This window comes from Melozone crissalis, unplaced genomic scaffold (assembly GCF_028551555.1).
Source record: "Melozone crissalis strain CALT ecotype California unplaced genomic scaffold, PUWL_Pcris_2 ptg000026l_1, whole genome shotgun sequence".
Taxonomy (NCBI): domain Eukaryota; kingdom Metazoa; phylum Chordata; class Aves; order Passeriformes; family Passerellidae; genus Melozone; species Melozone crissalis.
The window spans coordinates 994800-1006215 of record NW_026535804.1 but is presented as its reverse complement, the minus strand read 5'-3'; the positions used below and the strand labels follow the sequence as shown (position 1 = coordinate 1006215).

The 11416-nt window shown below is 68.1% G+C and overlaps 2 protein-coding genes across 2 annotated transcripts in view; both read right to left on the bottom strand.

The window, feature by feature from the left end:
- Positions 1-11416, bottom strand: part of PIK3R6 (phosphoinositide-3-kinase regulatory subunit 6) — a 258611-nt gene that overhangs the window by 189877 nt on the left and 57318 nt on the right. The window lies entirely within an intron of this gene.
- USP43 (ubiquitin specific peptidase 43) lies at positions 216-9887 on the bottom strand. The gene is made up of 16 exons (XM_054278559.1): positions 9785-9887; positions 8833-9221; positions 7683-7823; positions 5947-6047; positions 4534-4626; positions 4229-4364; positions 3669-3792; positions 3065-3227; positions 2836-2947; positions 2580-2683; positions 2199-2276; positions 1994-2123; positions 1522-1870; positions 1046-1249; positions 736-987; positions 216-664 (listed from the first exon to the last, which is right to left on the bottom strand). Exons 1-16 carry the CDS (start codon positions 9885-9887, stop codon positions 216-218), a joined length of 2928 nt encoding a protein of 975 aa, XP_054134534.1.

Here is an 11416-nt window from a genome sequence, read left to right as displayed (position 1 = left end):
AGGGTAGCCTGGTTTGGTTTTCCCCCAGCTCAAAGTCCCTGGGCTGGGAGCCCCCAGATCGGGATGTTCCTGGTTTGGGATCCCTGGTTCAGGCACCCTTGCGGTTTGAGATCCCTGGTTCAGGCACCCTTGTGGTGAGACACCCCTGTTGGGGAGCTCCCCGATCCGTTCAGGACCTGCTGTACAGCTGCTGGGGTGGTGCTCCCACCCACGGCTCAGAAGCTGGACTCGGGCACGGCCGAGGGCCGCAGGGGCCCGGGGGGCTGCCGGCCCCGCTGCAGGGTGGCCCCGGGGGGACCGCGGGCCAGGGGCGGCCCCGCCGCGGCCCTGCCCAGCGAGGCGGATCTGCGCAGCGCCCCCTCGGCCCGGGGAGGCAGGCTGGCCGAGCTCCGCGACCGCCCCAGCGCCGAGGGGCCGGGGGGGCAGCGGCCCGGGGGCACATTCGCGTCCCCCCGCGGCCCCGCGGCCCCGGGGCTGCTGCCGGCTCCTGGCGGCGGCCGGCGCGGGGTCCCCTCGGCGCTGGCGGCCCGGCGGAGCCGGCGAGGGGCGCGGGGGGCGCCCGGCTCCCCCTGTCCCGCGGGTCCGGCGGGGACGGTCCGGACGCTGAGGCTGCGACCGTGCAGTCCCTGCAGACCCCGCACCGAGGGCCGCGCCTCGAACCCGCCTGCGGGGAAAGCACGGTCAGGGCGGGCGGGGGGCGCGGAGGGCACCGGGGCCCGGCATCCTGAGCCTCACCGTTCTCCGGGGCGGCGACGGAGCCCGAGGGGTCGGGGTCGGTGCGGGGGTCGGCGCGGGGCTCGGAGGCGGCCAGGCGGAACACCCAGTGCCCTCTGGCGGAGCCTGCGGGGAGCGGCGGGCGTGGGCCGGGGGGACCCAGCGCGGGGAGCGGGGCGTGGGACAGGGTAGGACAGGATGGGCTGGGGGTGAGCTGGGGGTGGGACAGGGTGGGCTGAGGGTGCACACACATGTAGGGATGGTGCAGCAGGTCTGTGTGCACACGTGTGCAGGGGGCAGAGGCAGTCGTGTGCACACGGGTGTGGGTCACACGTGGGGCTGTGTGTGAGCACGCGGCAGTGCCAGGGTGTGGGAGCAGGGATCTGGGGCTCACCCGTGCCGGAGCCGGCGGCGCGGCGGCGCTGGTAGAACAGGATGTAGGCGCTGCGGGTGCTCACCTCGGCCTCGCGCACCCACTCCACCCGGCTGTCGTCGTAGCTGTACCAGCGCCCGTCCAGGGCGTTGCAGCAGAACGCTGGGGGCGAGGGGACACGGGGTGAGCGGGGACAGGGGCTCTGTCCCTGGATGCCCCCAGCCCCAGGATGCGGAGGGCACCAGGAGCCCCATGGTGCAGGGACACACCAAGGGAGTGACGGTGCTGGGGGACACATCCCGGTGCCATGGGGTGGCTGGAATGCCATCCTGAATGTCCCCTGCCCCCCGGTTCCCCTCTGCCCTGCCCCATGGCACCCCCACAGCACCCCCAGGCACTCCCATTATACCCCCTGTCCCAGTGTCCCCGCTCACCGGTGTAGTGGCCACCCTGCATGCTGCCGTGGTGGTTGCAGACGGCGTACAGGTCGTACAGGTGGTCGCGGGGGCAGCCCGGGGGCAGGCACAGGGTGGGCTGCCAGGGCACCCAGCGCCCCAGGAGCTGCCCCCCGGGCTGGCCCCGCTGTGCCACATGCGGGGCCATGTCCAGCCCCCGCAGCGGGAACCTCACCAGCGTGGTGAGCTTGTGCCGCTGCTCGGCCACCTGCCGGAAGCGCTTCAGGTGGATGATGAGGATGTCGGGCAGCGTCCACAGGCTGAGCTTCACCGTGCCCTGCTGGGGCACCTTGCAGTGCGGGCAGCGCCAGGCATCATCCGGGGCCAGCTGGGGACACCACGTCATGGCCACCTCCCTCCCAGTCACCCCCGGCAGCTCCACAGCCACCCCCAACACTGCAGCCCCTGTGCCAGTGTGGGCAGGGCATGGGCTTGCCGGGGGTGCCCGTACCTGCTCCTCCTTGGTGTAGAGCTGGAAGCATTCATCCAGGGTGCAGCTGTGCTGCTGCCCGTGCGCCTGCTGCTGCCGCCTCACGCTCTCTGCATCCTGCACCACCTCCTCCTGGATGCTCCCAAACAGCCTGGGGGGGGCACGTCACCATTGAGGGTGACTCCAATACCAGGGTGTCCCCTCAGCCTGGGCACAGGGGACTTACCGCTCTTTGGTGCTCATGTCCCACTCCACCGTCAGCTTCACGTGGGGAGGGCCCCCGGCCCCGCACAGCTGCAGGGCCCTGAGGGGAGGACAGGGTGAGATGTCCCCAGAACCCCTGTCCCCATGGGGACACCTCCTTGCCAGCCCGTGGTGGCAGGCAGGGACAGCCAGCACCTCCCACACTGGGAACACTGGGCTGGGGACCCAGTGCTGGGGCAGCAGAGTGACCACACTGTGGCCACCCAAGGTGTCACCACTGGCCACCCATGGTGACAACACAGCCATGCACAGGGACCCTGTGCCCACTCATGGTGATGCCACTAACCACCCCCAGGGGTTGAGGGGACATCCTGGGGACAGTCCTATCCCTGCAGCCCCTTACCTGTCGATGGCAGGGTGGCAGAGAGGACGGGGATCCTGAGGGGACAGGTAGGTGCAGGGGGCCGAGCCCCCGGCCAGGCGGATTCGGAAAAGGGCTCCTGTGCCCTGTGAGGGGAGAGGGGGCTGTGGGGCCACCAGGGGACAGGGATCCCTTGCCCAGCAGCAGCACCTGGCCAAGCCAGGCCTTGGGACACAGGGCAAACACAGCCCCCAAATTTGGATGGCTTTGAGGGCACAGGGCTGTTCCCTGGGCTCACCTGTGGCCGGACCTCTCCCCGCAGGACCCCCCTCAGCTGGGCCAGGATGTTCTGCTGCAGCTGCTCCCAGGAGATGCCGCGCTCCTCCCGCAGCACCAGCGGTGGCCCGAACCTGGGCAAAGGCAGCAGGGACACAGGGCTGGGTGTCACACGGGCGGGGAGGGGGGGGGACAGGGTGGCAGGCAGGTGGCAGGCAGGGGGCAGGTGGGTGGCAGGCAGGTGGGGGTACCTGGCGAGCTGCGGCCCCGTGCCCGCCGTGTTGCAGAGCAGCAGCAGGATGCGGCCACCGGGCGCGCGGTGCAGGCAGTCGGAGGAGCGGGCAGCGCTGGACAGCAAGCGCGGCCCGTCCGGCCGTGGCACTGCGGGGGATGTGGGGAGGCTGCGTGGACACCCTGCGGAATGAGGGAAACGAGGGGCTCTTGTTAGCAGTGGGTTAATTATTGCCACAGCCCTGCCCAGCACCGCCTTTCCCACCAATCCCAGCAGAGAGGACACAGCTCCCACCAATCCCAGCCAAAGAGATCCATTTCCCACTAATTCTGACAGAAACTTCTTCCCCTATTCCCGGTGGGGTGCAGCTGCCTCTGACCAATCACAGCAGGGAGAATCCACTGCCCCACCAATCCCAATGAGGGGATCCATCACCTCCCACCAATCACAGTGAGGGATCCACTCCCTCCCACCAATCACAGTGAGGGATCGACGGCCTCCCGCCAATCACAGGATCGCTCCCGCCCCCCGCCCAGCGCCAATCCCAGCACAGCCCTGGAGCTCCCAGCCAATCGGCGCGGGGCGGGCCGGCAGCCGCAGCCAATGGCAGCGCGCGGCGGTACCTGCGCGGCGGGCGGGCGGCGGCTGGAAAGCGTAGACGGGCGCGGCCTCGCCGGCCGCCCGCAGCGCCTCGGCGTCGGACAGCGAGCGCAGGAGGCCCCGCGGGGACACCTCGGCCAGGATCACCTGCGGGACGGGCGCTCAGCAGCACCGCGCGGGCCGGCCCCAAGCCCCGCAGCCCGCTCCCCGTGCCCCCTCCTCCTCTGCTCCCCGCTCCCCGCTCTGCTCCCCGCTCCCCGCGCCCCTCTCACCGCTCCCTGCGCCCCTCTCACCGCTCCCTGCGCCGCTCCGCTCCCGGCACCCCGTGCCCCGCTCCCCGCCCCGCTTCCCGCTCCTCGCTCCCCGCGCTCCGCTCTGCTCCCCACTCCCCGTGCCCGGCTCCCCGCCCCGCGCCCCGTTCCGCTCCCTGTGCCCCGCTCCTCCCCCGCCCCGCTCCCCGTACCCCGCTCCGCTCCCCGCCCCGCTCCCGCCCCACTCCCCGCCCCGCTCCCCGTTCCCCGCTCCCCGTTCCCCGCTCCCCGTTCCCCGTTCCCCGGGCCCCGCTCCCCGCCCGCCCCGTTACCTGCTCGGCGGGGACGCGGCCCTCCCGCGCCACCATCTCCCGCAGATCGGCCACGGTGCCCAGCAGCGGCACGGCCAGGCCCACCCGCACGAAGCGCCAGCGCTCGCACTGCAGCACCAGGGTGACGTTCAGAGCCCTGGGGACACGGCGGGGACACGGCTCAGCACCGCCGGGGCAGCACCGCATGGCACACACCCACCGGGCACCGCTGCCGCCTGCCCCGGGGCTGCCGCCGCCTCCGCGTTCGTTATTTACCCCCAACAATGCAAATTGCTGTGCTCGGAACAGCCGTCCTGCGGGCTCACCTGGTCTGGCGCAGCGGGATGGGCAGCGAGATGCACAGGAAGGGGTCGAAGGTGTTGCTCTGCTTCAGGCAGTGAGGGCACGTCAGGGAGGACCTGGCAGATGGATGGGCAGCGTCAGCACAGCGGGCACGGCCCCCGAGAGCCCACCCTGGGGCTGATCCCAGGTACCACAGCCCAAATGCACCGTCCCAGGTACCACACCCCAAATCCATCATCCCAGGCATCACACCCCAAATCCACCCTCCCAGCAACCACACCCCAAATCCACCATCCCTGGTACCACACTCCAAATCCATCGTCCGAGGTACCACCCCCAAATCCACCATCCCTGGTACCACAGCCCAAATCCACTATTCCTGGTACCACACACCAAATCCATCATCCCAGGTACCACACCCCAAATCCACCATCCCAGCAACCACACCCCAAATCCATCATCCCAGGTACCACACACCACATCCATCATCCCTGGTACCAACAACCACCTACTGCTGATTCTTCTTAATTTGTTTGTTTTGTTGTTTTTTGTTTGGTTTAGTTTTATTTTTGGGGGGGTTGTTTTGTTTGTTTGTTTCTAATTTCTTTTTCCCCCTGCCTTTTTGTTCAACAGAAAGGGGAAAAATGAATTAAAATCCAAAGCAAAATCCCAAGTCCTCTTTATTTGTCACCTTGAAGAGCCACTGAGCTCCCTGGGAAACAGCCACAGAAATTAATAATCCTTTAGTGCACAGACGGCTCTGGCACGTGGAACAGGGATAATTAAAGTGCCTTTTGCATATATAGGACGAGGGATTAATTGAGAGAGGAGGCAGGGCTTGTGATGCCAGATGTGTGCCCTGCTGCCTGCGGTGTCGAGGCTTGGGGACAGGGTGGCCTGAGCATCCCACGAGTGCCAGGCTGGTGAAGGTGTGGGGTGTCCCACAGCGGGGCACCCTCGTGCTGGGGCTCTGGGATAATCCCAAGTCCTGTGGCAGAGGCGCAGCTGTGGGCAGGAAAACGCCATGGGCAGGGACACCATCATGGGCAGGGACACTGCCATTGGAGCAGGCCACTCCAGCCCTGTCCAGCCTGGCCTTGGACACTTTCACCTGCTTGTAGGGGAAGTAGCTGCCATGGCTGGGGTGGGTGGGATGGATGGATGGATGGATGGATGGATGGATGGATGGATGGATGGATGATGGATGGATGGATGGATGGATGGATGGATGGATGGTGGATGGATGGAGGGAGGGACAGAGGGAGGGATGGATGGATGATGGATGGATGGATGGATGGATGGATGGATGGATGGATGGATGGATGGATGGATGGATGGAGATCCTCCCCATTTCATACCTTCCCTGGGCTCACAGTGCCCACCCAGGGCTCACAGAAGGCCAAAGCCTCCTGTGGCAGGATCTGTGCCCCACTGACCTGTACTGGGCCTGGAAGTGGCTCTGCACAAAGCTCTGCCCAGGGGGGTGCTGGGTGCCAGGGGGGGACCTGCTGGCACCGCTGCTTCCGTCCTTGCCAGGCTGCAGGGGCAAGAGACAAGTGATGAGTGAGGTGACAGGGTGAGGGCATGTCCTTCAGGGGTCAGGGACATGTCCTAGGGAACCAAGCCCAGCTTTGGTGTCCCTATGGCACGAGGATGGGCTGAAGGTGATGCCAAAGAGACTCTGGCACCTCCCTGCCTGGCCCTGCTGCACCCTCCAGGCAGTGTCAGTAAAAACCCTGGGCTGTTCTGGGGTAAGACAGTGACTTTCTGGTGTCTCAATGAGTAAGATTGAAAATCACTGAGGATTTTGGTTGAGAGGTGGATTTTCCTCAATGCCATCTGCTGGCACCAGGTCCTGCTGAGGCTGACGTGTCCTGACAGTCTGCCTGGCACTGGAGTCCATCTGGTGTGGCTGAGAGGGGACCTGGATGGTGTCTGGGCTCTACAGGGCCCTCAGAATTCCCCAAAAACCCAAGGGGTGCCTCCTCCTCCTGCCTTCCTGGCAGCCAAGCCTTGGTGCCCACTTTGGTCCCCCCTCACCCCAGACACTTATTGGGGGTCCCACCCCTGCCAGGCATCCCTCCCCAAGGACAGGGGCATGTGGGTGACACTCGGGTGGCATCACCAAAAGGAGCCAAAACTGGGGGATGGCAGGCAAAACCACAGGTGCTGAGGGACACACCAAGGGTCCCCTCCCGAGAGCCAGGTGGCACAGCCTCCACGTGGCACAGCCTCCAGGTGGCACAGCCGATGTCACACCACAGCTCATGGCACACGTGGGCACCTGACATTTAACGGGAGCTGCCAGGCTTTCCCAAAAAGCCTGAGGTGTCCAAATGTGCCAGGGAAGGTGGCAGGGTTGAGGGCAGCTCAGGTCAGGGCAGGGATGGTTGCAGGGCCCTGGCCAGGCAGCAAAGGCTCTCCAGAGACGCTGGAGATGGGCACCACAGCCAGGCTGTCCCTGAGCTACAGAGCTGGGCTGGAGGCTGGGCTGGGGGTCACCCCAAAGCAGGGACAGCTCAGTGCTGGGCCAGGTGTCACCCCCAGAGCAGGGACAGCTCAGTGCTGGGCCAGGTGTCACCCCAGAGTGGGGACAGCTCAGTGCTGGGCCAGGTGTCACCCCCAGAGCAGGGACAGCTCAGTGCTGGGCTGAGCTCACGGGTCAAACAGCAACAGCTCAAATCCATCTCCTGCAACAGGCGGCACCCGGCGGGCAGCAGCAGGCGGGGAAGGAGCCGGGAAGGAGCAGGGAAGGAGTGGGAAGGAGGCGGCAGGAGGAGGCAGAGAGGACCAGGACCAGGGCCAGGGCCAGGGCAATGCCTGAGCGCAGATGGATTGAGGAAGCCTTAATTACTCATTTTGCCAGCAGCAAAGCCGCCGAGCTGTAATTACAGCGGGCTTAGCTGGAGGCAGGGAGAGACGGGGGGGGCTGCATCTCCTCCTCATCCAAGGACCAGGATGCTCCCAGAACCGGGATGCTCAGCTGGCTCCTGCCGACATCCCCCATTCTCCTAGCACTCCAACCCCTGCCAGTCTCGGCTCCCACCTCGAACCACAGCATCCCTGTCCCCTCCAGGGCGGGGCCCAGCTCCATCCACCGCCTGGCACCGCACCCCGGTGTCCTCGGTCCCAACCCAGGCCCGAACGCCCCTCCCGAGCCGGGGGCACCCACCTGCGCGGGGCCGCGGCTCTGCTGGGCCGGGGAGGCGGCGCCCAGGTCCTCGTGCATTCGGTCCAGCAGCCAGAGCAGGAACTCGAGCGCGTCGTGCTGAGCATTGCCCCGGAACTGCGAGCTGTGCTTGGAGACGATGTTCTGCAGGACACGGGCGGGGCGGGCGCTGATCAACGGGTTCATGCTCAGCACCCACTCCAAAACCACCCCTGCTCCATCCCTGCAACAGCCGCTGCCCTGTCCTGCCTCTGCAGGGACATCTCGGCCACCCCGGGGCCAGCAGAGCAGTGGGGACAGAGACAGAGGCTCTGTGGTGCCCCAGCTTCCAGCGGCCAGGAGGGGACACAGGGTAAACCGCAATAAGGTCTAGGTGGGCAGGTTCAGTCATGGGGACCCTCGGGTCCCACCTGCCCTGAGCGCTCCGATGGCGCCAACCTCGAGTAGCCCATGCCAGGGCGGGGCTCGGCTGCCCGGGAGCTCCCCCGGGCACTTTGCAAAGTTCAGTTTCTTGGCAGCACCGAGGAAATGTCACTCGGGCAGGAGACACGTGTCTCTGAGCGCGGGGAGCTGTGATGCCAGGCTGGCCATGCTGCGATGCCCGTGGCACCCTGTCCCCTGGATGCCCCTGACACCCTGTCCCCTGGCACACTGGCAGAGGTGTGACACACCCAGGGACAGAGCCCGAGGCCACTGAATTTGGCTCCTGGCACAACATCCTGCCTTCCCCGTGATCCCAGCCGGCTCCAGCTCAGCCTCAGGGCTCTGGGCACGGCCGGGGCTGGCAGCTCACCCACCCCGGGGGCTCCGGGGACCGGGGCCAGGCCAGAGGGAGGTGACAGCAACAGGGCCGGGGGTGTCCGGCAAGGCAGGGTCCACAGGGAGGCTGAGGCAGGGGAGCAGCTGATGTGAGCTGGGAGGGGTGGCAGGGGTTTGGGGGGTGGTTAGGAAGGGTGTCAGTGGGTTCCGGGGACTGGGAAGGGTGTCAGGGGGTTCAGGGGGTTAGAAATGGTGTCAGTGGGTTCGGGGGACTGGAGGAAGCTGTGAGCGGGCTGTGCGGGAGCTGTGAGCGGCGGTGCCGATGCTGTGAGCGGCGGTGGATGCCGCTGGGGCCGGGGTGAGCCGGGGCCGCGGGGCGGGGGCCGCTCGGTACCTTGAACTCGGCGGAGAGCTGCGGGGTGTACTCGCGGGTCCAGAGCGCCCGGACCAGGGCCGCCAGCCGGTGCGTGACCTCTCCGCGGGCGCGGTACCGGCCCAGCGCCAGGCGCTCGGCCAGCGGCGCCGTGTTGCTCAGGCACTGCACCACGGCGTTCATGAAGCAGGTGTTGCCGTGGTTCCGCAGCCCCTGCGCGCCCGGCGGCCGCTCCCCGCCGCCCGCTCCCGCCTCGCCCGCTCCCGCCTCGCCCCCCGGGGCCGCCGCCGGGGCCGCCCCGCCGAGCCGCCGCCGCGAGCCCCCCCGGAACCCGCCCTCGTCATCCTCGGGGGCGGCGCGGCGGCCCCCGCGGCCCCCGGCCAGGCGCGCCCAGGTGCGGAGCAGCCGCCCTGCCAGGCAGCCCAGCGAGCGCAGCGCCCGCCGCCGCCGCCCGCCCCCCGCCCGCGGCCGCACCGCCGGGCTCGCCCCGCCGCCCCCCGCCCGCCGCCGCCGCCCGGGGCCGCCGCCCTGCCCCGGCCCCGGCCCCGCCGCGCTCATGGCCGCGGGCGGCCGCCCTGCCCCTGCCCCGGCCCCGCCGGCCCCGGCCCCGCCGCGGCGCGCATGGCCCCGGGCGGGCGCTGGGCGCTGGGCGCCGCCGGTGCCGGAGCCGCTGCGGGGCCCGGAGGGGCCGGGCGGGAGGTTTTGTGCGCGGCCGGCTCCTCCCCCGGCCGGGCTGGCTCGGGAGAGGGAGACGGCAGGAGGAGGAGGAGGAGGAGGAGGAGGAAGAGGGAGCGGAGCGGAGGCGGGGGGAGAGGGGAGGTGCCGCCGGCGGCACGGGCGGCCGTGCCCCGCCCGCCCCGGTGTCCCCAGCGTCACCCCGGCACCGCCCGGTGCCAGCCGGGTGAGCCGTGCCTCTGTCCCCTTTGCCGGCAGTCCCGTCCCTGCTGCCCTGAGCATCGCCTCAGGGTGTCACAGCGGCACTCGGGGATGCCCCAGTTCTGCTCCCGCTGGGCGCTCTGAGCTGATAGTGGCACCATGGTCACCTCCGCATCCTCCACACTGAGCCTTGGGGACATAGTGACAGTTCCTGTGCACAGAGGAGTCACAAAACGGGGGTTTCCAACCCAGGGCTGGCAGAGTCCAGAGCCTTTGGCCGCCTCCTGCCACCCTTCACTGTCTGGCACCACACCCTGGTGTCGGTTTGGGGTTCGGGAGGTGTGGCAGGGTAGCAGAGGAAGGGTCAGGCGGTGCTGTTGGGTGTAACGGTCCCTCCCCCCGCAGAGCAGGTGTCCCAGGGCCGGGCTGTGAGCTCGGGGTGGTGACAGGACGGTGACCTCCCCGGGGGGATGCCAGGCTGGCAGCCAGCAGTGTGGTGCACACTGATCGGGCACAGGGCCGGGCGCCGGCCCTGGAGCGAGCTCAGGCTAAATGCAGCTGCCGATGCTGAGCAGATGGAGCGCGATCAGCCGCCCGTGCATCCCCAGGGACGGCTCTGCCGCGAGTGGCCCCGGGCTCAGGAGCTGCTGATCCAGACGGGAGAGAGGATTGAGCCCGGCCGGAGCTTCCTCCCGCCCGCAGCCAGCCCTGGTTGGCACGGGATGTCCCTGAGAGCCCGGCTGGGGTCACCCGTGTCCCCTGAGAGCCCGGCTGGGGTCAGCCCTGCCCCTGAGAGCCCAGCTGGGGTCACCCGTGTCCCCTGAGAGCCCGGCTGGGGTCAGCCCTGTCCCCTGAGAGCCCGGCTGGGGTCACCCGTGTCCCCTGAGAGCCCGGCTGGGATCAGCCCTGCCCCTGAGAGCCCCCCGAGGGAGCAGCTGCCTTGTGGGGACTGCAGCTCCCACCCTGGGGCCACCCCAGGCCCTCAGCCTTTCCTCCGGGGCAGATGGGAATGGGGATGGACGGGCCCTGCCGGGGGTGGTCCCTGTGCCCGGGGAGCTGCTCTGGGCTGGGGATGCAGGGCAGGGGCTCAGGGCAGTCCCTGGCCCCCAGGGTCCCACCAGCACCGTGGGGCTCCCAGCTCCCAGCCTGCCCGAGGAAAGCTGCTGGCACTGCCGGGGCTCTCGCTGGCCCATGCACTCTGGGCTGAGCTGAAATTCCATCTACAAAGCCCCCAGGATCAAAGGTTTGACTCCTGGGCTGACTCTGCATCCACTGCTGGAGCTCATTTCTCAGCATCCTCCTGGCCAGAGCTGTGAAATCCATCATTACAAAGCCAAAGGATTAAATTCCTCCCTGCTCCTATCCGAAGGTGACAATCCATACACAGAGTGTTCCCTGGGATGCCTGGCAGGCTCCTGGCCCTGCTGCAGCACTCCCCAGTGCAAACTCTGCTGCAGACCCCGGAGATGGGAACTGGGATCTGCCAGAGCACTCGTGTGGGGCTGCAGGGCCTTTCCTGGCTGAATTCTCTAACAAGGGCAGGTTGTGCCTCATGCAGCGTGGGAAGAATGGGTTTATCTAGAGCAGCTCCCGGCTCACTGAGGAGAAAAGCACTTGTTGTTTCTCTCTGGCCGCTTTTGGCTGCACGCTGGAGCCCCGAGCATCCCACGCAAGCCAGGGAGGAGAGGCAGCCCAGGCAGGGCTCCTGCCGAGCTCAGGGCAGCCAGAA